The 27,267-nt window shown below is 39.3% G+C and overlaps 1 protein-coding gene across 1 annotated transcript; it reads left to right on the forward strand.

Moving 5' to 3' along the window:
• The first annotated feature begins 1,366 nt into the window (after positions 1-1,366).
• On the forward strand, positions 1,367-2,619 carry LOC141626309 (uncharacterized). Its single transcript, XM_074440197.1, has 3 exons — positions 1,367-1,493; positions 1,684-2,070; positions 2,164-2,619. Exons 2-3 carry the CDS (start codon positions 1,693-1,695, stop codon positions 2,212-2,214), a joined length of 429 nt encoding a protein of 142 aa, XP_074296298.1. The 5' UTR covers positions 1,367-1,493; positions 1,684-1,692; the 3' UTR covers positions 2,215-2,619.
• The last annotated feature ends 24,648 nt before the right edge of the window (positions 2,620-27,267 follow it).

Below are 27,267 nucleotides of genomic sequence, written 5' to 3' on the forward strand. Positions count from 1 at the left end.
AGAGCATAGGATCAGATCCCTTAGTAGACTCCTTAGGCCACTTACAAGTACTGCTTTTATGCCCTAATTTGCCACACTCAATACAGTAAAAAGCAGCCCATTCATAGACTACTTTCTGAGTGATTTGCCCAACGAAAGGAGTATTAATAACTACATGATCAACAAAATCCTTTGATACATCAATTTCTACCATTACTCTAGCAAAAGATAATTTCTCCTTGTTAGTGGTAGTGGTTTACCTAACTTGTTAGCTATCTTAATTAACACCACATCAGACAAAGGCAGGGGTCAAGGCCAGGGAACATGATCCACACAAAAAACTTAGCCACTTTTTCCATCTCAGTAGAAAGGGAAGGGGACCAGTGTTTGAGGATTAAGGAATTTCCACCAATCATCCAAGGACCCTGCCTAAGAACACTTGTCTTAGCTTCCTGAGAGTCAAATATGAAGGAAAACCAACCTTTCCTGTAGTACTGAACAACAGGTAGGGCAATAGTGCTCCAATTCATAGTAACAAATTCTTGAACAGTTTTAAGAGCAAGTTTGCCCCCAATAATATGACCCATCAAGGTAAACTCCCAAATTTTCATTTCTTTCTCAAAATCAGATGTACCTATATCAATTTCTACAACATCAACACTATCCTGACAAAAATGCAAGCTCATTCCAACATTCTGAGGAGCCTTAACTACACGAGACCATGGTTTCCCCATAGTTTTCCCAGAACTGTGGACATCTTTATTAGTATCCTCTACAGTATCATTAGAGACATTATTTTTATGCACAATATTCACCGAAGGAGTGGGAAGAGGGGAAGCATTTACATGAACTGTATTAACAACACTAGGAACAATTGGGGAAACAATTGAATTAGGGATTACCAAAGATGTGGAAGCAGATATCGGACGAACAACTGGAGAAGAAGATCGCATCCCAGAGCTTCGACCCATATCCATGGCGGAAACCGGTAAATCATTCACCGTCACTGTATTCGCACCCTGGGTAGAGAAATTCTCCTTCAAATGATCGTCATTTTCGCCATGAAGACTATCAGAAGAAACCTGAGCCCTAGGAGCCTCTAGAGCAGACCGTAGCTTCGCAATACGACCCCGTGTTCTCGCTATGGAAATCATAAGAAACCACAGGAAACAGAGTATCGAAGAAAAAACATGGAAACCGAAAAAAGAAAAAGTTTGTTTTGGAGAGACAAAAAGTTTGTTTTATATTAGTAAATATGTCACTCGTAGCAGTTGGTCAGAATCTCAATATTAGTTGCATTTATTATTGGTGTATTATATATGATGTAGAGGCTCTATGAGAAAGAGGTTCTCGTGGGAAAATGGAAGCCTAAAGGACGCAATGACATTTTTGCTAGGGCAATTAGCAAACCAGCGCATCCAGGTCGTGTGAGAGGGGTATCGACGTATGTTGGAATCACCAAATATTTTGGGAACACTCAAACAAAGAAGGTGAATGGTGATGATTTCGAGAAGGTAATTATATATATATATATATATATATATATATATATATATATATATATATATATATATATATATATATATATATATATATATATATATATATATACTGTATTTTATTCAACATAATTTATAACTGACACTGTTATTAATTTGGATTACGTAAATCATTGGAATTTCTACGTACTACGTACGCATGCAGCTAGAGAAAATGGCGAGGTTGATAATGAGAATGGTGGAAAAGGGGGAGCAGCCATCTGAAGAAGAGTTGGTTATGGTTCGTGAAGTAATAAAGAAAGCAGAGGAGAAGGTAAACAAGGACATGAGAAGTGATGATGATGAGGTGTTATATGTCGAGAAGGAAGCCAAGAAGGACATGACAAAGGATCAAAATCTTATAGTTGAGGAGGAAAATGGGGTGGTTGAGGAGGAAGTAGTTCAAGTAGTTGAGGAGAAAGCCCTGGAGGTCACGCCAAAGAAGCTAACATTGGAGGAGGAGGCCAGGTCAAAGAAGACAAAGGAGACGGAGTTAGTTGATGACACCGCGTTCTTTTCATCGCCGGTAAAGACAATTCACACTTTTGGCGAGGTGAGGTAGCTCTTAGTTTATATTTATTTAAATTATACACTACCCGTTATATCTTATAATTTAATTCTAATTAATTAAAAATAATGTATGTAGGAGAATGGCGTTACCAGCAAGCAACAACTTTATATATTTCCCTCTATCTAAAAAATGAGGGGAAGTTTCTTAAAGTTAAAGTTGCCCAAGGATACGTATTACATTACAACCAGTTTGAACAGCTTAAGGTTCATGGCATAGCCTTCCATGACAAATGTAAGAAAGTGGAAGTGCTGAAGTTATATAACAACAAGTTTGCTATACTACCAGTTCCATTTCCTAATGACAAGGTTGCTACTCTGGGACAAGTCGTACGCTCGCTTGTGCAATAGCCTGAAGAAAACATTCATGTTGCCATTGATTTGGTAGATATGCTAAAGCTGACAATTTTGTTATAATGAATGCCTTTAAATTTATTAGGATACGAGTATTAACCTATAGTAAGCCATTAGTTGTTGCATTTACAGTATTTACACAAAAGACTGAATAGTGCTAGGACTTCTATGTCAACACCCAAAGAGGTAATAGTAATTTGGAATAATCGATTTTATTTTTTTTAGTTCAATTATATATGACTTCTCGTGTAATTGTTTTTTTTTTCTTTTCTCAACTTGTAGCCCTAGACAAAATCAACCGACTTCAATTATAAGCCAGATGAATTTTATGTTGCACCCAATAATCCTCATGCTGCTTATGATAAGAAATATGATTCTTTGGATTATAAGGCCAAAATTACGTCGTCTTGGCTGAAAAATCTGTATGACCTGGCGGTAAGCAAAGCAGTCACCGCAGACATAATCCAGATTCCATTTGAAGATTATATTTTGGGCAGACATGAGCTGGCTGTACTTGAGGCGAATGATCTGTTTGATTTTATCAACCTTGACGAGTTAGATGCGTCTCACATTTTAGTTTGGATGAAGTAAATTTATTAATAAATCTAGTCATTTGGTTTTATGAATAACGAAGTTTATTTAAGCCATAAATGAAATTAATATTAATATCATGTGACGTAATGTAGGTACCTATATAACCACATCAATAATGAAAGCAACATGTATGGACCTACCAGCTACGGATTCGTCTGTCCTTACATGTTCTCTTTGAAGGCGCCTTTTACTAAACAGCTAGAGCAGATCCAGTATGTCGCTCGTCGTTTGTTAACGACCAAAAAACTCTTGCTGGCCACTTACAATGAGAATGTGTATGTATAGTACGTTATTATAATGAACCATGATTCCATTAATTTATTAACACGGTTTTATGTATAAGAACTAACAGCTCAATATTTGAAATTCCATTGGAAGCATTGGGTGCTAGTGGAAATCAACACGATAACAAAAATAGTCTACTGGATTGACTCTTGCGGTGGCGAACCATGTAACAAGTTTGTATCGATGATAACTACGTAAGTTTAATTACAACCTTTAATAATGTCATTTGTTATTATATGACCTTTAAATTCTAGTATCATATTAATGTCACCTCAATATTATTGACCCATATACAGAGTATATGTTAATTATAATTTCGTTTATGAGTTAGTGTTTTTGATGAAAAAAGAAGAATGTCTCCACTTGAGCAATTTGATAGCAACACCCCTCCAAACATTGTCGTGGTAAAAGTACGTATCTTCTTAATAATTACTCGTATCATTTAATAATTTATGTATATGCGACAGGATGATCTAATTTAGCTTATTTGTGTGTGTTTTATATATAACTGACTCCTTTAAAGCCAGACAATAAACAATGCACATTTTTCGCTTGTCGGTCTATGTACGAGATTGTCCGCGGTAATTATTACACCATTAATGCTAAGGTTATAGTGTTTTAATAAATATTACAGCATTACGTAACTTGCTGAATTGGGTTTAATTCTGTATATTTCCATGTATTCTATATATCTTGATTTCCTGCAGTTTCCACTAAAAGTCGGTCAACAAGTGCCGCACTATACGAGGAAAGGACATCAACTATATTAGAGATCGGTGGGCCGAATATTTTCTTTCACTTCTTCAGCAGCCTGATCCTTAGTTCGCTCATTATGTATGTATGTGTATATATATATATAGAACCAGAGTTATTGAGTTTTGATCGCCCTTGTCATATTATTTTGATGCTGGGTTGAATTGATCATTCTGTGTATTATTTTGATGTTGGGTTAAATTGATCATTCTGTGTATTATTTTGATGCTCGATTGAATTTTTGCGGTCAGATGCGTAGTTCTTTGAAATGCTCTTTGGAAAAATAGCATATTCGGGATTTCTTTGACACTGCTAAAATCAGATTTTTTATAAAAAATATATACAACAAAACGATAACGAGTCTGATCAAACCGTTGTTGTTGTTAATGTACACTCACAACGGCTTTTCTAAATACCAAACCATTGAAAATATTTCACTCCAATGCTATTTGCTGCAAAAAAAAAAAAAAAAAGAAAACGAAACAGAACCGTTGTCAAATGTACTGAATCTACAACGGTTTTATAGTAACAAAATAGTTGTCATATTTTTCCCTCAATTCGAGCATGATAACGAAAGTCAACCATTGTCAAATGAATTATTTAACAATGGTTGCGATCCGTTGTCAAACTTTCACTCATATGTATGAAGATAACGAAGAAAAACTGTTGTTAACTATGAAAATTAACAACGGTTTTGCTACACTAGAACCATTTCCAATATCAGGTTAGGAAACGGATATGGAACCGTTCTTAAATTTTAACAACGGTTTTCCTACTATAAAGCCGTTGTCAGTTTAATAATTGACAACGGCTGTCGACCGTTATATTGTATATTTACTATGGTTTTTGGATCCGTTGTCAGAGTTTGACAACGGTTCCATGTTTTATAAAATTCGTTGTCAATATTTAACAATGGTAGGTTTTAAAATGGTTATGCTTTTTATTTAAAACCGTATTGACCATATTTACCTGTTGTTAGAGTACTCAATTGGCATAATGGTACGAAATTTCTCTTTCTAGAGTTGAGGTAGTGTTTGTGTTAGTTTAGGAGTTTGTCAAGTGCACGTATATGAATACAATTAGCTTGCCTTCTGCAAACTCTATCTGACCAACAACAACAACAACAACAACAACAACAACAACAACAACAACAACAACAACAACAACAACAACAACAACAACAACAACAACAACAACAACAACAACAACAACAACAACAACAACAACAACAACAACAACAACAACAACAACAACAACAACAACAACAACAACAACAACAACAACAACAACAACAACAATAATACGTAGTTTTGATAGAAGTTGACTTTAAGTAATTGGTAAAGTGTATGTGAGGTTGACTCAATATAAAATTCTTGAGCTATATAGATTTAATGTACGGCTAAGAATAATATTATTTTATTAATTTTTATAATTTCGTAAAAGTTGGACTCTCTGTAATCGCTCGAAAAAAACTTCCTTTAATAATATAGATAGATATGAACCAGTTTACTTACGACTTGTCTATTTTACATTGTAATTCGATTTTTGAAAATGATTGTTTTAATGATGACATTGAGAATGTGTTCGAAAACAAACAGGTTGAAGAAGAAGAGGAGGAGCTAGAACCGCCTCCTTAGTTAGTAAAGGGTTTGGAAGAATATGAACAAAGAACATCGGTAATTGAAGATACCGAAACCATTAATGTGAGTACAACCATAGAACCACGAGAGCTTAAGATAGGAACTACCTTAGATCCTGCAGAGAAACAGGGGTTCATTGACTTGTTATCTAAGTTCAAAGATGTTTTTGCGTGGTCTTATAAGGACATGCCGTGTATTGATAGAGAAATTGCAGAACAAAGAATTCCGATCAAGCCAGGGTATAAGCGAGTTAAACAGAAGTTGCGCAAAATGCGAACCGAGTGGTCTTTGAAGGTGATGGTCGAGCGAGTCGTTGTTCACTCCATCAATAACATTTATATTCTCAATAAACAACTAGATAGTGGTTAAGTTGAGGTCGATCCACGGGACGGTGTGCTTTGGGTTCTAAGTCTATCTATCTCAATTTATGTTAGTGACACGGCTGTCGCAACCCTGTCAAAGATAAAACCAAACGGTCTCAACTAAAATGTAGTAGAGGCAGTCGAGTATCGAATCCACAGGGAGGTATATATTCTATTAGTAATATCTAGTCCATCTATGTAACAAATTCGGGGGTTTTAATTGTTTGGTAACTACACTACGAGAATTAAGGCAAGAGAAATCAAAACAAGGGAAAATAATGATGAAATACAGGGGTAAATCAGATAAAAGAGAGAAATATGCTAGGAATCGGTCTACCGTGGCAGCTACACTATCGGGTCAACTGAGTCGATTAAATTATTGATAAGAAGAGCGAGGTCGTCACCTTTCGGTCCTTAAACCTACGATTATACCCTTTCGGTCTCTAATCGCCCTAGGGTCTCCTTAACTTAGCTTTTGCCCTAATTAGGTACCACCTATTGTAATTAAGCAAGCCTTCCCTTCCAATCTTTCGATCCAGGTCGAGGGTAACTAATTAATCGGTCTCCTGCATGCATTCATTCAACCTAATCACAATTATATTGCTTAATACAATTCTTATCGCAAAACTAATCTAATCATGTCGATCCTAACATATTGCTACCACGGTTTCCCTAGTCCTAACATATTAAAGGAATTAGCTACGCATGGCTCGGGATACTACACTAGAAATGGCTAATCTAATAACATAAGACATGATAACTAAATAGAGAAATAATAAAAGCAATAAAGGAACAAGAATGAATTAAAAGGGAAAGAGTACGGTTACAAAGTTCTAGATCGGAAATCGTAGCAAAGTGTTGAGAGGTAAACTAAGAGATGTATGATGAGAGATATGTCTGATTAGGAAGACTAATCTCCTTATTTATAATAAACCTATGCGTAATTAGACCTAATGCGTCACGGACCCAAGCCCAATAACAAAAACTACTCGATCGAGCATTTATTCCTCCAAACAATCACTCGATCGAGCATTTCCTTCCCCTTAATCACTCGATCGAGCAGAGGTAGCTCTCGATCGAGCAAATGGGCTATCGATCGAACAGAATAAGTACTCGATCGAGTACTTCTCAGCGCGTAATTCCTGCTTCGCGCACTGAACTTCAAACGGCCGCCATTTCTTCGTTACTTATCGGAATCAAGCGATTTTTATGGCGTTGGAAAGGTAAGAGGATAAGCATTCACCTACAGTTAGAATCACTTGATTATCTGTTGTAGAACTCAAGTTATGTTTCTCCAAAGTAGGTACTAGCGGCGTGAAGTTCTTCCTTTGCTCGCCTAGCTATCTTTCTTCTTTGCGCATCTCAAAATAGCTATATTCCTGCTCCAAATTCACTCTTCCTCCAAATGCATGCTAAACGGACGGTAAAAGGCTCGATTTCACTACTTTGTGGTTCATTTCTGCAAATAAGACAAAACAAACCAAAGTAGCATATTCGGGGCATTTCGTAGCATAAACTGCGATAATAGCATAGAACTACGTGCATAAAAAGGCCTAAAAGGACTATATAAAATGCACGTATCAGTTAGTGTCACAATTGTTGGGGTTTGAAATTGATGAGTCTAAACTAATGAAAGCAATAAAGTAAAACAAGCAATAAATTAAAAGATGTAAACAAATGATTAAATCTACTTGGGTGTCATGGATTTATAGGGGAATCATGGTGAAAATCATACAAACATGTTTGCATATATGCAAGCAATTATTGTTGTAGTGGAATCGAGTTAGTTTATGTCTTACAATCCCTAGGAAGATTTGGGTCCCGGAGTCGAGTCGGTCAAGACTGTACAACACCTACAAGTCGACTTAGTTTCCTCCTAGTCACTTCTATGAATGGTCTAACAAGACTCGAGTTAGTTTATATCTTACAAGTCTTGTTGAATAGATAAGAGATGTATATATAGAAGGTTTCATAGTCAAGCATTTTATCAAGTATAACATGTGCATAGGTTAACAGTTCAACAAGCAAGAAATCTTATGATAACATATTAGATTAAGTATGAATCTACCCACATGTTATAGTTCCCCTAATCTCCCATTAACCCTAGCTAAGAGACTACTCACTCATGATCATGGAAAACATGCTAACAAGGGTGTCAATCATATTAACAAGTCCAAACATGATGAATGAGTGAAGAAATAAGCAATAAAGAATAAAGAGTAAATAGATTATACCAATATTAAGATGAACAAATGGAAAGGAAAGAATAATAGAAGAAAACTTGATTGATTGATGAAGAGTTGTCAATTCTCCAATAATAACCCAATAATCTTCAATTACCCAATAATAAGTCTTGAACAATAATTACGGAAAGATTAATTTGTAATTTGTGGAATGATTGAGATTAATCTATTCTAATCTACTCCAAATCTAATCTAAGAAAGCTTTGCCTCTACTAAGAGGGCTTGGTCCTTAGCTAGGTAGTACCATGGGGTATTTATACTAAAGGTTGAGTACAAGAATTAGGGTTACAAAGGGCTTAAATGACGATTAAGTCCTTAAGAGAAGATTAGTGCCTTGCAAGTCCCTTGAGGCCACGCACGTCCTAGCTTGCAAGTCCTTTGAGGACACGCGCGTCTTAGCTCAGTACTTGCTCATGCTGCTCTGGGATCAGCCTGTCCTGGGCTTGGGACGCCCGGATTATGGCCTGGGAAGCCCGTCTTGAGGTCGGGACTCCCGGATTATGGGACAGCTTAGTTCTTCTTCTTGTGACTGCTTCAAGACCCGTGGGGATCATTTGAGGGGTCGCGGGAGTCGGTTTTCATTGCCCATTTATTTGTTTTATTGATTTGAGCCTTAGGTAATAGCCTCCTCTTCGATGCTTGGTCGTTATGTGATATCAATTTAGCTCCGCTTCACTCTGTCTAACCGGGTTAGTGCTCTTTTCCTACAAAGGACACCAAACCTCATAGAATACGCATAGAAGGCGGCTAAAGACAAGAAACGACCCTAATGCATACTAAGAAGCATAGGAACTAGGTTAATTAGGGGACTAAATGTGTGCAAATAGGAGTCACATCAGAAGGTTAAAGATGAAATTGACAAACAGTTTAAATCTGGGTTTATCAAAGTGTCAGAATACTTATATAGGGTAGCCAATGTTGTGCTAGTGCCAAAGAAAGATGGAAAAGTTCGAGTCTGCGTTGATTTTCGAGATTTGAATAAAGCAAGCTCGAAGGACGATTTCTCGTTACCTCACATCGATATCTTAGTTGACAATACCGCGAATCATGTGTTACTCTTCTTCATGGATGGGTATGATGTTACAATCAGATAAAGATGGCTGATACCCGTCGTTGTGAGTACCAAAAATAAGATTTATAATTTCCTATTAAGACTAACCTAGGCTAGTGGTAACATGGTCGAACCACAAGGAGGCAGATGTAAATTCTAGTTGTCTAAATTCAGTCTAAGGTAACAATAGTGGGGGTTGAGTTGATTTGGTCTAAAGCTAAGAATAAATAAAAAACAGTAAAAGATGGCTTAAACAGATAAAGAAGGGGTACTAGGATGATCGGTTTATTAAAGCTTCGAGGCAAAGATACTAAACAGTCTAAATCGAACACAAGTGAGGCGGGAAACAAGAGGTCCTCTCGGTCCACTCTTAACAAATAGCATCTTTCGATCTCGCTATAGGTCCTTAATATCACTAATACTGACTCTCGTCCTGAAAAGTGACTAACGGTCTAAACTATACCTATCTTTCGATCTTAGCACAGTTTAGTCATTTTAATTGGTGGTCAAATAACTTTCCCTATCTTTCGATCTAATGGGTCAGTCATAAAATAAGCATCTAACTGGTCACATGCATTCGATTAGTTAAATACAACATTAAATTCAATTAAAACGAAGGGTAACCTCACGAGGTCAGTCGATCGACCGAGAATGTCAGTCGATCGACTGACATGCGAATCAGTCCGTGTCCAATACTTTGCCGCCTATGCTAAAACTCGCCTACATCCTAGCACAAACTATTTAGCTACTCATGCTAAGGGTAAAAACAATAACATTAACGATAAGAATTACTGAATTCATGCTTGAAACGATAAAGTAAACAATTAACATAAACGATAAAATTGGTTGCGTGAATCTAACTAGCAATTCTATACTAATGATAAAGCAAAGCAATAAACTGAAATTAGGGTAGATGAATACCGAATTTGCAGAGGAAAGATTGATAAGAACCAAAGATCCAATGCTCAACAATAATCCCAAACCCTAATTAACTATAAAGAACCGTATGTGAAACTAATGTAGAACTATTGAATAAAACTTGATTAAAAACTAGATGCTAACTTAATGTTTCTAGGTTACGTTATATAGCAATTAACGTAACTTCTTATTTCCTAAACCTAGCATCATGGGCTTGCATTTCCTCAGTCTTTTAATTCTCGTCTGGAATAGCATCGTGGTCGATCGATTGCTTGCGATGAACAAAGAGCTTCAGAACCGAGGGTTGGTCGATCGACTGAAGGTGATGGTCGATCGACTGCTTGAGCTGCTACTTGACTTCTATGAACTCGTGGACTTGTCTTTTGGGCCTTGAATTGTGCACCAAGCTCGTTCCTCGGGTGAATACTTCACGTCAAAATGAAATGCAGGATACTCGGGGACGGATTTAGCTTGATTTTCACTGGATTCTTCACATTTCTGCAATAATGTACAAAATACGGAAGTAGACGGAAATAGGGAGAAATGCAGCATAAACTACATGAATGAGCTCTGAAATGCGTGTAAAATGGGATGTAAAACATCATATAAAAGACACGCATCAAACTTCCCCAAACCAAACCCTTGCTTGTCCCCAAGCAAGAACTAGACTCGATCTAATGACCTAATGGAACGAGTTCAATCTCAGAGCGAAATGCAACATGCAAAGCCTAAACCATTTTAATGCACAACCAACAATCAATTAGCAAATGAATCATGCAAACGAGTTATGGAGCCGTTAAAAATCAATGAACCGTCAATCGCAGAGACTTATCAAATTGGACTCTCACGGGTCGCTCAAATCACACAAATAAGCACAGGTGAATAATGTAAAGATAGAATGAATTAATTTTGTAGTGACTCTCACCTAACTACGACCTATAAGAACATGCCTGCAATATAATATGAAAATGATCTCTACAACCGTACATACGCATTCCAACCAACAAAATGACCATGACACATGCCGAGGTATAAATGTGGATATGTGAGGTATGGGTAAGAAGAGGCAAAACATTTATGGAAAAGTGGAGATACAGGTGATCAAGCTAGTACCAAAACGGAACCAAATGGCAACATCCAACTTCTTGCTCATAATCAAACGAAACGGTGCTATAGCAAGCACAAATATCACAATTTCCAGAGATTCCAGTAATCAACTAACTCCCCATACGATATAAATGAATCATGGGAGCAAAAATCGCCAAATAATAAAGACTGAATCATGCGAATTGATTTTTTTCTTTTTCTTTCTTTCGAACTTCCAGTCGATCGACCTATAGGGGCAGTCGATCGACTGCTTCTACAGTACAGAACTCTTTTTTCTTTCTTTCTCGAATCATTTCTTTTTTTTTTCTTTTTCTATTTCTTTCCTCCTTCATTTCATCTTCCCAATATTCTCTCAAACATGAGCATATGCCACCAAAAACGAGTAACAACCCCAAGAACACAGACTACTAGCTTGACAAAGGACAGGCTAAATGTAGGATGTAGTAAATAGGACAAAAAAGGCTGTTTTTGGCGGTGTGGAGTTTATGGGTAAATTGAAAAAAAAAAGAAACCTCTACCACATGTGTCAACAAACCGTAAACCGAATGCGTACAGGTATTAAGCAGATTAAGTTCATATTTATGCACATTTATGTGACATGCCTCATAAGGAGTACTACTCACATTCCTAGATGAACTGGTCATAGATGACACCAGTTATAGGCTCTAATTCTCAGAATATATGATGTAGTTTGCCAATTTTCTAAGTCAAGTCTCAAGTCCAGCAAATAATTAACGAAAACTCGTAGGTATGCACTTATACGATTCTACTAATAACATGATGATAAGCAAGGCTCAGGCAAAACAGGTGCAAAATGCAATATCATCCTTGAAATACTACCGTTCCGACTCGACCTATATGCTAAAATAAACGTGCATTTTATGGAATTTTTGAAATTTTTCAATTTTTTTTTTTGAATTTTTGTATATATAAAAGAATTGAAATAAAACAATGCAAAACAAAATTAAACGTGAATGCAAGCAAATGATATGCGGCGCAAAACCCTTCCCCAAACCAAATCGCACAATGTCCTCATTGTGCAAAATCATGTAATGAAGAAAAGAGAAATGGGAATTTGCGTATATGGAAATAAATAAACATGACGTGAAGTGGAAGTTGGGAACTTACAAGACTTTAAGCGCAGCGAAGGAAACCTCCCCAAACCACCGTGAGCTAGGAGGTTTCAGTAGCCAGCAGTGCTACTAATAGGTACCTGAAAGACAGAAAATACCACGCATAAGACTGAGAAAAACAATTTCGAAGCGTTAAATATGTGCACAATTGAGAAAATAGAAGAGATAATCAATTAGACGGAAAATAAAGTGGAGTAGAAAACTCCCTTAAGTCCGCAAATCGACCAAACACAGCAGGGGAGTGGTCGTGAAAGGGTACAGAAGTGTCTTCGGTCGATCGACCAAAAGGCGATCGATCGACGATGAACAGAAATGAAGCTCCTGGAAAGCGCAACTCAGTCGATCGACCAAGATGGCTAGTCGATCGACTGAAAGTACTGCTGTACTCCCTATTTCTTCGTATTTGCTCAATAATTTGAGCAAATGAGGTCTAAAAACCTGCAAACGCACAATAATACGCACCCAAAATTGCGCAAAACCCAGAATAAAGTCTAAAGTACTTAAAAATCCTAAGCAAGCGAAATAAAATGCGAAGTTTTCGCGCACACAAAAGCAATAAAAAAAATGTCTTAACAAAAGCAAATAAAATGAAGTTTATAACGAGCTCGATCAACTAATAGTTGATCAAGAAGGACCACGGTGTGTCCCACTTCGTCGGCTTCTGGTTACTAGAGGTAGCCTCAATGGTGCTTATCTTAGCAGCTGCACCCTTCTTAGCTTCCACGTCCGTATGGCTCAACGGATCAACATTCTCATCATCTCCCCAGTCAAGGATCTCTTCGAGCTTGTCGAATCCGATCGACTTTAAAGCTTTGACTGGCTCGTCATAAACTACCTCATCAATGCCATAGCTCAGGCAACCAAGACCTCCTCTTTGAATGATCGGCTTCTTTACAGCTGGCACAACTTGCAACACTTCCTTCCCCAAACCAAAATTGCATTATCTAAAACAACGATTCTTCCTCCTTCTTGCCCCCAATGGGGGCGGAGGGGTTAACACAGAAGTAGTAATAGAGACAGGCAATTCAGGAAGCACAAAGTACGATTTCTTTTCAGAAACCGTGTTACAAGTCACCGGCCACATGGGGTCCTTTTTCTTAGCCGGTTGGGCAAAGACAATAGAATGCTTGCCTACTTTGAAAGTCAAGGTACCTAGACCGACATCTATGACTGCACCAGCAGTGTGCAGAAATGGCCTACCCAAAATAATGGGAATATGAGCATCCTCAGGCATGTCAAGGACAACAAAGTCTACAGGAAAGAAAACTTCCCTATTTGGACAGGGATGTCCTCTAGGACTCCTATGGGTTGGACCGCAGATCGGTCAGCCATCTGAACTGTCATGTCATCACACGCGAACCTAGTCAATTTAAGCTTCCTAGCTAGACTCAAAGGCATGACGCTTATACTAGCTCCTAAGTCACATAATGCCTTCTCAATAGAGAAGGTACCTATTTTGCAAGGAACAGAAAAGCTACCCGGATCCTCTAACTTATGGGGTGCTGTGTGAGACAAGTAGGAGCAAGACTCTTTAGTTAATGCAACAGTGTGAACATGTTCAAGCGACTTTTTCTTAGACAATAGCTGTTTCATGAACTTAGTGTATGCTGGCACTTGGTTAACTAACTTAAGGAAGGGTACCTGAACATTCAAGCTACGAATAACTTTATCAAATCTACTGAAAGATACCTGTTCCTTTGTCGGCACTAGTCTCTCCGGATATGGGACTGTAAGAAGTACCTTAGCCCTCTCCTCTAAGTTGCGCATGCCGGCATCCATGGACTTAGGCTGGAAGTCCACTGCTTTCTCCTTATTGAAGCTTGAACCCTCCTCAGACCGTCTCAAATGTGAGCCATTGACCGTCATTGGGTCAAACTTGAACCGGACTCGGACCCATCAAAGACACTCGGTCCGGCCCTAACATTTTCTGAGTCAGGTGTCGTGCCCCGAAACAAATGGTCTCTCAAATTGTCGGGCATTGAAGGACGAAATTCCTCGCTATCGCCATAACCTTGGTCGATCGACCACCGTCCTCGATCGATCGACCGTTGTACAGATTCCGAAGCTCCTGTAACCCGTGTATCGGGCGATCGACGGGTACATCGGTCGATCGATCGATATACCTGTAGACGCTTTTCTTTGATTTATTCGTTGAAGCTTTCTTTTGACTTGTTTCCGGCTCATCTTTTTCAACAGCGTCCTCGACCATGGCAGGACCATCAAGGGTGGACCCACTCCTCAAAGTGATGGCATTTAAGGTCTCCTCTTGGTCGGTTTGAGTCGGCAAGTGTCCGGGAGCTCGAGTGTTACTTTTGCTAGCCAATTGAGCAATTTGGCTCTCTAGTAGCTTCATCCCGGCCTCTCTTGCTTGGGACTCCTTTAGCAACAAGTTCTTAAGCTCGGAAAATTCAGAATTCTGCGATTGTTGCTGCTGCGGCACATAGGGAGGTTTCTGATATTGTTGTTGCTTTTGATGAGGGGGCACATAGGGTTCTTCTGTGCGGCGGAGAGCTTGAGTTGGGTTCAGGACATTTTGACTCCTCCAACTCAAGTTTGGATGGGTATTCGGCTCATAGTAGGTGTTTGTCTGCCTATAATGTTGGAAGGCAGCACAAGATTCAAAGGGACTAGGGCAGTTCTTCGAAACGTGTCCCTCAGCTCCACACCTTTCATAGATAAAAGGACCGTCTGACACAGCATTTACTTGGTACATCCCACCTTTAGAAGCTCCTCCTAGTTCATACTTGTCAAATCTCGCAGTGAGAGCCTCAAGCGCAGCAACAGAGGAAGATTCAGCAGCTCTCCTCAGGTTCCCTCTGGAATTACCATACTCGGCCTTGTGAGTGGCTAGATCGTCAATGATCTTCCACCCCTTGGTTGCTTCCAAATTCTCAGCAAATCGGCCATTGGCTGCAGCATCCAAAATGGCCCTCTGATCGTCGTACAACCCATTATAGAAATGATTGCACAAGCTCCATTTTTCGAACCCATGGTGTGGTATGGTTCGTACCAGCTTCTTAAATCGGACCCATGCCTCGTGGAAGTTCTCATCCGGCCCTTGTTTGAAACTTGTGATTTGGGCTCTAATAGCAATCGTCTTTGAAGCAGAAAAGTACTTCTTATAGAATGCCAATGCCAAGGAATTCCAATCAGTAATCCCATGAACGGCTCGGTCCAGATCTCTATACCACTCCCTTGAAGCATCACGAAGGGAGAAGATGAACATGGTCTCCTTGATCTGGTCTTGAGTCACGCCACCATGTGGGGGGTATGGAACAATGATGAGTCAATAAAGGTCTCCATATGCTTAGCTGCATCTTCATTTGCGCTCCCTCGAATCGGTTTCTCTCAACCATGTTGATGTATGAAGGCTTTGGTTCGAACTTCCTGGCATCTCCTGGTAATTCGAACCCCTTATATAAATTTTCTACATCGTCTCGAATGACTAGCTATACTCGCTTCTTCGGCCATGACTGGAATTTCTGGAGAAGTAACTGTCTCGGCTGAAGAAGTGGAAACGGATGAAGAATGTGGGTCTTCTTCGAACAGGTCGTTCTCGTAATAGCTTGACAAAGTACTCAGCTATTCCTCTGTCGGTAATACCCTTTGTGTTCGTCTCAACTCGCGCAAAGATTTCTCTATCTCAGGATCAAATGGTACTAGTTCACCACCCTGTGACCTGCGCATAAGAAGAAACTACAAAAAGAATATAAGAAGAGTTTAAGGAACAGAAGTCCCTTAAACTAAGAAAGACTAAAAATAAAACAACTAAAATTAGAACTATTGCCTCCCCGGCAACGGCGCCAAAATTTGATACCCGTCGTTGTGAGTACCAAAAATAAGATTTATAATTTCCTATTAAGACTAACCTAGGCTAGTGGTAACAGGGTCGAACCACAAGGAGGCAGATGTAAATTCTAGTTGTCTAAATTCAGTCTAAGGTAACAATAGTGGGGGTTGAGTTGATTTGGTCTAAAGCTAAGAATAAATAAAAAACAGTAAAAGATGGCTTAAACAGATAAAGAAGGGGTACTAGGATGATCGGTTTATTAAAGCTTCGTGCAAAGATACTAAACAGTCTAAATCGAACACAAGTGAGGCGGGAAACAAGAGGTCCTCTCGGTCCACTCTTAACAAATAGCATCTTTCGATCTCGCTATAGGTCCCTAATATCACTAATACTGACTCTCGTCCTGAAAAGTGACTAACGATCTAAACTATACATATCTTTCGATCTTAGCACAGTTTAGTCATTTTAATTGGTGGTCAAATAACTTTCCCTATCTTTCGATCTAATGGGTCAGTCATAAAATAAGCATCTAACTGGTCGCATGCATTCGATTAGTTAAATACAACATTAAATTCAATTAAAACGAAGGGTAACCTCACGAGGTCGGTCGATCGATCGACCGAGAATGTCGATCGATCGACGACATGCGAATCGATCCGTGTCCAATACTTTGCCGCCTATGCTAAAACTCGCCTACATCCTAGCACAAACTATTTAGCTACTCATGCTAAGGGTAAAAACAATAACATTAACGATAAGAATTACTGAATTCATGCTTGAAACGATAAAGTAAACAATTAACATAAACGATAAAATTGGTTGCGGGAATCTAACTAGCAATTCTATACTAATGATAAAGCAAAGCAATAAACTGAAATTAGGGTAGATGAATACCGAATTTGCAGAGGAAAGATTGATAAGAACCAAAGATCCAATGCTCAACAATAATCCCAAACCCTAATTAACTATAAAGAACCGTATGTGAAACTAATGTAGAACTACTTTTGAATAAAACTTGATTAAAAACTAGATGCTAATCTGAATGTTTCTAGGTTACGTTATATAGCAATTAACGTAACTTCTTATTTCCTAAACCTAGCATCATGGGCTTGCGTTTTCCTCGCTTTTAATTCTCGCCTGAATAGCATCGTGGTCGATCGACTAATGTGAGGGGTCGATCGATCGCTTGCGCGAATGAAACAGTAAGCTTCAGAACTTAGGGTTGGTCGATCGATCAAGGTGATGGTCGATCGATCGCTTGAGCTTCTACTTGACTTCTATGAACTCGTGGACTTGTCTTTTGGGCCTTGAATTGCGCACCAAGCTCGTTCCTCGGGTGAATACTTCACGTCAAAATAAAATGCAGGATACTCGGGGACGGATTTAGCTTGATTTCCGCTGGATTCTTCACATTTCTGCAATAATGTACAAAATACGGAAGTAGACGGAAATAGGGAGAAATGCAGCATAAACTACATGAATGAGCTCTGAAATGCGTGTAAAATGGGATGTAAAACATCATATAAAAGACACGCATCAATGGCCGAGGAAGATATTCGCAAGACTACATTTACCTCACAATGGGATACCTATTGCTATATAGTGATGCCTTTTGGCCTGATAAATGCCGGGGCTACCTACCATAGAATGGCAGCGACGTTGTTACATGACATGATGCATAAAGAAGTTGAGGTTTATGTCGATGAGATGATCGAGAAATCAAAGGAGCGTAGTGGCCATCTCGGTGCATTAGATAAGTTATTCAAGAGATTGCGCAAATATAAGATGAGGTTGAACACTCAAAAATGTGCATTCGGGGTTACTTCTGGTAAGCTCTTGGGTCACATCGTTAGCCATCGTGGCATCAAAGTCGATCCGTCAAAAATAAAAGCTATAATGGAAATGCCTCACCCGAGAACCGAGAGAGAAATTCGCGGTTTCTTGGGTCGAGTTCAATAAATCAGTTGATTTGTTGCAAGGTTAACCATGATATGTGAACCAATCTTCAAAAAGTTCAAAGCTAGAGAACATACCATGTGGGATGATCAGTGTCAAGCTATCTTTGACAGAAGTAAAGAAGTGTTGTCAACTCCACCAATGCTTAGTCCACCTATAGTCGGGTTGCCATTGTTGCTATATCTCACGGTTACGGATACTACAATGGAGGCAATGCTGGCCCAAACAGTCGATAAAGAAGAAATAGAAATTTACTACATTAGTAAAAAGTTCCTGGGATACGAGTTTAAGTACACCCAATTGGAGAAGACATGCCTAGCTTTGGTTTGGGCTACGAAGAAATTACGACACTACATGCTTAACCATAGTGTCTATATCCACTCGAAGATGGACCCGATCAAATATTTGTTTGAAAAACTGGTATTAAATGGCAGAATGTCGAGATGGACTCTTATGCTCTCCGAGTTTGACTAGAAATATGTACCACTGAAAGTGATAAAAGACAGAGCCGTGGCGGATTTCCTCGTCGATAACCCAATAAAAGAAACCCAAGTTGTGGATACATTGTTATTTCCCGATGAGGATATTGTCCACGTCGAAGATGATATGTGGCACCTCTACTTTGATGGTGTGTCTAATGTAACACCCCCCATAAGTCGGGATCCTTCCTCGATGCATTCCCAACGCATGAGGGCATTACAAGACTTGGTTTCCCAAATTTGTAGTGCGAACAATCAAGTAAATAAACACTTAACAATAAACTTATAGATAAGTTGTAGTTAGTTTAAATAATTACAAGTTTAGTGGATGCAAATACCATCTCATTTAATATAATCAAATTGAAAGAAGTGGAGCTTAATTGTCAAAAACTAAGATAAGCACAAGTGATGACATCTAAGGAAGACCGTTCCCAAGCCCTCTAGTCAAATCACGCTAACCTGTCAAACACTGCTCCCCATATGGGCGAAAATCCAAGTGTTAGCTTAATAATATAAAAGTTCAATATATACAATGATCAAGACTACATGCTCATGTGATAGATGCTAAGACAACAACCATAATTCCAACAAAGTATGAAATGCATGACAATCATTCTCCAACATACTCACCACCACATACTAGTGGCATGGACACGCCCAAGACGCCACAAACCTACACTAGGTACTCGGAACACGTCCATGGTACCGGGCCCGAGAGCGACTTGAGTCCCCTGCCACACGTCGTGCCTCAACCACACGAGTCCCTCCATAACCCAAGTACTAAATGTGCACATCCCCCTTGAAGTGAGAAGCTCCAAAGGGTGACTTGAGCGGAAGACGGTTTTCCAACCTCCTTTCATCTCCATAATCATAACCAAGAACCCTCCACCATCCTCCATTGCCAACCAAACAACAATCAAGCCAAACAATTCCAACCAAGGCAGTTATGTAATCACATTAAACACAGCCAGTGTCAAAATGCTCAATTCTTCTTTAATTCATTTCTTCTCATTTAATTGCTTCTTAACATTTTATGATGCATTGTAACCATCATGTGACCATTAACCACACTTACCTTTGTATAATTATCATGAAACCATATTATGTCATAAACCCTAATTATCAAGAACATGTTATAATGCAACTACCATGAGACAAATACAATTAATAACAATAAATGCATAATTAAACACCCATATCATTATCTTTTAAAAAAAACACCCATATTATTAAAGCTAAGTAGGGAAAACCCTACCTCAAGCTTATCTTCTCAAATCCTAAAGCTAGCCACTAGAAGTGCTCCTCAATGAAGCTTCCGACTACGACACAATTAATTACTACATTCATTACCATAATTCACAACAATTATACTAGTTAAACCCCTTAATTACCCATCTTAATTTCCATAACCTAATTAATTAGGGGATAATACACTAAGATAAATTAAGGTTACTAATATAAGATTAAGGAAGTATAGCATAAACCGACTTACAAATAAGTTGGATGAACAAGAAAAAAGAAGGTGGTAAGAATTCTTCACTTGAGGATGCTAGGTTTTGAGAGGAATAGTTGGTGGATGTTTTAGAGAGATTTTTGGGAGTTTAGAGAGTGATGGGATAAGGTTGGGGAGGGGATTTAGGTGTGAAATCTGAAAAGATAAGCTTTGAAAGCGACTTTCCACCAACCACGCTTCTCGTGTAAGCTGAACTCGACCGGCACTCGGTCGAGTGAGTAGTCCACTCCATCGAGTGGGGGCTCCACACGATCGAGTGGATGGTCACTCGGTCGAGTGACTAATTTCCAGAACTTCCAACCTTCTGCCAAAGTGCACTCGGTCCTTCACTCGGTCGAGTGGGGCTCCACTCGGCCGAGTGGATTGTCTACTCGGTCAAGTGAGGTCTTTATAAATGTAAGGTATTACGTCTAATTACAGAGGATACAGGATATATGTCTTACTTATCTCTCTAGATGGTGAACACATTCCTATTTCAATCAAATTGGACTTTAATGTCACCAATAGAGCCGCAGAATATGAAGCTTGTCTACTCGGTTTGCACAGTGCTATCGAGTTAGGCATTAAGAAGCTTACGGTGCATGGGGACTCATCGCTAGTTATCCATCAAGTACGGACTTGAAAAATCTGAAGTGATAGCCTGGCCCCATATCAAGCAAAGATAGAAGAATTAGAAAAATTCTTCGATGATATCAAGTATGTAACACCCCACGTTAATTGAAGAGGTCCAGTGATAGGCTTAAATGACTAGTGCTTAAAGGGATTGGAAGTACTACTCATATCAACAAAGTGCACTTTCTTTTCTGGTCATCTATGTGAAAGAACTCCACAGTTAAGCGTGCTTGGCTGAGAGTAGTCTTAGGATGGGTGACCTCCTGGGAAGGTTCCCGGGATGTGCATGAGTGAGGACAAAATGCGCTGGAAAAGACCCGTGTTGATCTGTGGGCCATGTACACAGCCTGGTGAGCTATCATAAGTAACCGCTCCCGACCCGGTTTGGGTTGGGGTGTTACAAGTGGTATCAGAACAACCCTGCGACCGTGTGGTGATCGGAGATAGTTGTTATACGCTCCTAGAGGCAGTGGTTATACGCTCCATTGTAATCACACACCTAGCAGGGGAGGATTCTGGGTTAGCGGTTATGCTCCCAGGCGCAACGAGGACGTTGCGTTCTTCAAGTGGGGGTGATTGTAACACCCCACGTTAATTGAAAAGGTCTAGTGATAGGCTTAAATGACTAGTGCTTAAAAGGATTGGAAGTACTACTCATATTAACAAAGTGCACTTTCTTTTCTAGTCATCCATGTGAAAGAACTCCACAGTTAAGCATGCTTGGCTGAGAGTAGTCTTAGGATGGGTGACCTCCTGGGAAGGTTCACGGGATGCACATGAGTAAGGACAAAATGCGCTGGAAAAGGCCTGTGTTGATCTGTGGGCCATGTACACAGCCTGGTGAGCTATCATAAGTAACCGCTCCCGACCCGGTTTGGGTCGGGGTGTTACAAAGTACGTCCACCTTCCAAAAGATGAGAAGCAATTCACTGATGCCTTGTCAAAACTCGCTGCTTTAATCAATATACCTGACCATATGGATAGTATACCCTTGTGCGTGGAACGACGTTCCGAACCAGCTTATGCCAATACAATCGGTGATGACGGGGAAACCGAGACCGAGCCTTGGTACCAAGATATTTTGAAATTTACAGAATCAGGAGAATACCCACCCGACACTTGTACTCATGGAAAACAAGCCATTCGAATGATGGCAGCCTAATTTGTTAGAACAGACGATGGGCAGTTATACAAAAAGACTGCACAAAGATGTCCTATTGCGATGCATAGACATGCCAACGGCAAAAAGAGTTATGGAAGAAGTCCATGACGGTGAATGTGTTCCACACATGAATGCTTATATGCTATTTCCTAAGATTATAAGGCTAGGGTATTACTGGACCACGATGGAGACAGATTGTCGCAAGTATGTTAGGCATTGCCATAATTGCAAGATGTTCGCAAATTTGCAACATGTGCCACCTTCGATTTTATATACTTTGACCTTACCTTGGCCGTTCTCAACGTGGGGAATTGACAATATCGGGAAGTTTAACCCGTCTGGAACTCGCGGGCACTGTTTCATCATAGGTGCCATTGATTACTTCATGAAGTGGGTAGAAGCCAAGTCATATAATGTACTAAATGCGAAGTAGGTAGCAAAGTTCATTTAGAATGATATCATTTCCATATATGGGGTACCACACGAGTTCATCAATGACCATGGTACTCATTTCCCAGCCAAAACTGATAAAATCAAGCATCAGAAGTCCTCGCCTTATCGACCACAAACAAACGGTGCGGTAGAGGCCGCCAATAAGACAATCACTGCTATCCTAAGGGAAATGTCTGTGAATTACCATGAATGGCTGGAGAAAATACCCTTCATGTTATGGGGTTACAGAACATCGATTCGAACTACAACGGGTGCAACCCATATTATTCGACATATGGAATGGAAGCGGTATAGCCTGTTTAGTTTGAAGTACCATCCCTAAGAATCTTGGTTGAAAGTCATGTTTTCGAAGCGGATTGGTTATAAGATAGATATGTTTCTTTGATTATGCTCTATGAGCGGTGTTTAAATGCTTTTTATCATGTTTAGCTTTATCAGAAAAGGATAGAGAGAGCGTTCAACAAGAAGGTGAAATCGCGAGGAATCAAAGAGGGAGACTTTGTCTTAAAATCAGTTCGAGCTCTACTTCCAATTGTCGCGAGGGGTAAGTTCAAGCCAAACTAGGCCGGTCTCTATTTGGTAAAGAAGATAATATCCGGGGGAGCAGCATGCCTGACTAATTTGGACGGAAATGATTGCGTAAACCCAACAAACTTGGATCAATTGAAGAAGTACTATCCATAAGAACTCCTTCTCAATGTCATGAAATAAAATTTCGAATTGTAAGGTTTAGATGAGTCGGAGCCACAACACTGTGCCGTGCTGCTTTTGTTTCAAATTGTATTATGCTTTGTGGAACTACGAGCTCGGTTTGATCCTGTTAATTGCAGGTAAGTAGGCAAGTCTTTACAAGAGTACAACCACCCATTTTTAATAAAATGAAATTTTATTTATGCAGAAACTGAGTATTTTATTAAATAATAGACTTTTTATTTATTCTTACGAACCATTACAACCATTCAAAAGAAAGCGCATTGAAAAAAGACAAGATTAATAGTAATAGCAGATAATAAAGTCGATGACTACATCTTGCCCTTGCCTTTGTCTCGACCATGTAACCTATCACTAGAGGACCCTTCTCTAGTCTTGGACCTCTTTCGGGGAGGAGCAAGTGTTTCTTCTCTAGGACCTAGCCTGTCTTTGGTGCTAGATCTAGGACCCAGTCTACCTTCTAATGCGAGCCCAATTTTCCTCGGCCCCAACCTATCCCAAATGCCTGACACTGAAGAATCAGTCATAGTGTCTGTCTTGGTCCTAGATAAAGTGGGTGTCGTTGTCTTGGTCAATTCAATTAGATTCTCCTTCCATCTAATGTGACTCCTATTTGCACACATTTAGACCCCTAATTAACCTACTTCCTATGCTTCTTAGTATGCATTAGGGTCGTTTTTGTCTTTAGCCGCCTTCTATGCGTACTCTTTGAGGTTTGGTGTCCTTTGTAGGAGAAGAGCACTAACCCGGTTAGACGGAGTGAAGCGGAGCTAAGTTGATATCACATAACGACCAAGCATCGAAAAGGAGGCTATTACCTAAGGCTCAAATCAATAAAATGAATAAATGGGCAATGACAACCGACTCCCGCGACCCCTCAAATGATCCCCACGGGTCTTGAAGCAGTCACAAGAAGAAGAACCAAGTTGTCCCATAATCCGGGCAACCCGACCTCAAAACGGGTGTCCCAGGCCATAATCCGGGCGTCTCGAGCCCAGGACGGGCTGATCCCAGAGCAGCATGAGCAAGTACTCAGCCAAGATGTACGTGTCCTCAAGGGACTTGCAAGCTAGGACGTGCGTGGCCTCAAGGGACTTACAAGGCACTAATCTTCTCTTAAGGACGTAATCGTCATTTAAGCCCTTTGTAACCATAATTCTTGTACTCAACCTTTAGTATAAATACCCCATGGTACTACCTAGCTAAGGTCTAAGCCCTCTTAGTGGAGGCAAAGCTTTCTTAGATTAGATTAGGAGTAGATTAGAATATATTAATCTCAATCATTCAACAAATTTCACATTAATCTTTCCTTAATTATTGTTCAAGTCTTATTATTGGGTAATTATTGGAGAATTGATAAATCTTCATTAATCAATCAAGTTTTCTTCGATTATTCTTTCCTTTCCATTTGTTCATCTTAATATTGGTATAATCTCTTTACTCTTTATTCTTTATTGCTTATTTCTTCACTCATTCATCATGTTTAGACTTGTTAATATGATTGACACCCTTGTTAGCATGTTTTCCATGATCATGAGTGAGTAGTCTCTTAGCTAGGGTTAATGGGAGATTAGGGGAACTATAACATAGGGGTAGATTCATACGTAATCTAATATGTTATCATAAGATTTCTTGCTTGTTGAAGTGTTAACCTATGCACATGTTATGCTTGATAAAATGCTTGACTGTCAAACCTTGCATATATACATCTCTTATCTATTCAACAAGACTTGTAAGATATAAACTAACTTGAGTCTTGTTAGACCATACATAGAAATGACTAGGAGGAAACTAAGTCGACTTGTAGGTGTTGTACAGTCTTGACCGACTCGGCTCTGAGACCCAAATCTTCCTAGGGATTATAAGACATAAACTAACTCGATTCCACTACAACAATAATTGCTTGCATCTATGTAAACATGTTTGTATAATTTTCACCATGATTCCCCTATAAACCTATGACACCCTAGTACCTTTAATCATTTGTTTACATCTTTTAATTTATTGCTTGTTTTACTTTATTGCTTTCATTAGTTTAGACTCATCAATTTCAAACCCCAACAATTGTGACACTAGCATAAATTGAGATAGATAGACTTAGAACCCAAAGCACACCGTCCCGTAGATCGACCTTGACTTAACCACTATCTAGTTATTTGTTGAGAATATATGTCTTTGATGGAGTGAACAACGACTCGCTCGACCATCAAAATGGCGCTGTTGCCAGGGACGGTGTTTTGTGATTAAGTTCTTGTTTGTTTGTCTATTTTAATTTTGCTTTAACCTTGAGGAACTTGTTCCTCAAGGTCGTTCTTACCGTTTTGTATAGTTTCTATGCTTGTAGTTGTTTCCTTGTCTTAGCTCTGATGATGGCTCAAGACTTGACATATGGAGTATGTGGTGGATATTTTGAGTATGACTATGGGCATGGGGAGTTTGAGGAGCAAGTCAACACAAACCTACCTTACAACTCATACAGTGAAAATCCTAACTATTAACCCAAACTTTCCCACCAAAATTCCCGCATCCAATACCCACAACAACCACCCACCCAAAACTCACTTTACAAACAATTCCAAATGCCACAATATGACCACTTTGACACCCACCCACAACAAAAAGATGAGCTCAACTTTGACATGCAAAATATGGTTCTCCAAATGATAGGAGACCAATAAAACTTCTTCAAACAAGTTCTAGAGGAGAGCCAAAATAGGGACAAAGTTCTTCAAAACATTGCTACCTATGGTGAGGAGTTGGCAATTCGAATTGCCCAAATAAAGGCAACTCAAGCAACCACTCCCCACCAATCCTTGAGCATTGACCATGAATGTGAATTTTGGGCAATGACCTTTGATGAAGAAGATGTGAAGTGGGAAGAGCTAATCTCTCTGAGCTCTTGCGAGTATGAAAGTGTGGTATTTGATGAAGAAGACATGAGGTGGAGTAAACTAAATACTCTTGACCGTTGTGAGTATGAGGGTGTGACTTTTGATGTGAACATTTAGATGGTGGAGGAAGAATTATTCAGGAGAGGTAAAACCCCTATTTATGATTCATATGGAGAAAGCGATGATGACGCATCTATGGAAGAATATGTTGAGGGAAAGATGGAATCACATGATGAATGGAGTTATGGGATTAGGTTTCTTGAGGAACCCATCCTTGAGAAGTTTGAAGATTATTTCAATGAAGAGAAAGAATGCCTCTTCCTTATTGAACATGAGAACCTTTTCGAACCCATTATGGAGCCCATGATAGTTAAAGATGACATTATGGACCTTCTCACGAAAGTCAAGTCATCATACAAGAATTACTTAGTGGACAAGCTCAAAGACAAGGCTAAGAGGGAGCCCACTTATGAAAATTTGGCACTCACAATCTCAATTCCTAAGACACCCCATCATCAATGCCATGAAATTTCACCTTCTATCCTTGAAGGATTGACTCGTCCAAGTATTTTCGTCATCAACTTTGGAAGAAATAGGAGCAACCGGAAAACCCCATATGACAAGAATCTCAAGTTTACTAGTTTTAAGAGCCGGGAAGGCCATCATGACAAAGTAAAGGAGAAGGGGAAGGAGTTCAAAGGGAGCACCCTCATGGATTGGCCCTACTCTACTTTATAATGGTTCAAGACTTATTCATGTTTACTTAAGGACCATTCATAAATTTTTGATCAACTTTTAAGAGCCTTGAGCTCTATGGAAAATGGATTTCAAATTTCAAACTAGTTTGGTGGAGTCCTATCTCAAACCACCATTTGTAATATATTTCTTTCTAAAACTTTGCATTGTATAATATCAAACATACTTATTGCATTTTTCTTTACATGAGAGTTGTGAGGGAGAGTTCTTTATCTATTCTTTGAGGAAATTTCAGAAAATGATGATAAGAGGGAATCACAAAGGGTGCAAGGGAAAGAATTAGCATGAAAAGATTGAAGGTTTGATAAGGGGTAGATCAGGACGCCCGTCCCGACAGTGATACGCTCGACCCGATCTGTGCTTCAGACAAAATAATTCACTGACATAAGATCTGCGTATTTTACAGGAAGGCCGCGCGTC

This window comes from Silene latifolia, chromosome Y (assembly GCF_048544455.1).
Source record: "Silene latifolia isolate original U9 population chromosome Y, ASM4854445v1, whole genome shotgun sequence".
Taxonomy (NCBI): Eukaryota; Viridiplantae; Streptophyta; class Magnoliopsida; order Caryophyllales; family Caryophyllaceae; genus Silene; species Silene latifolia.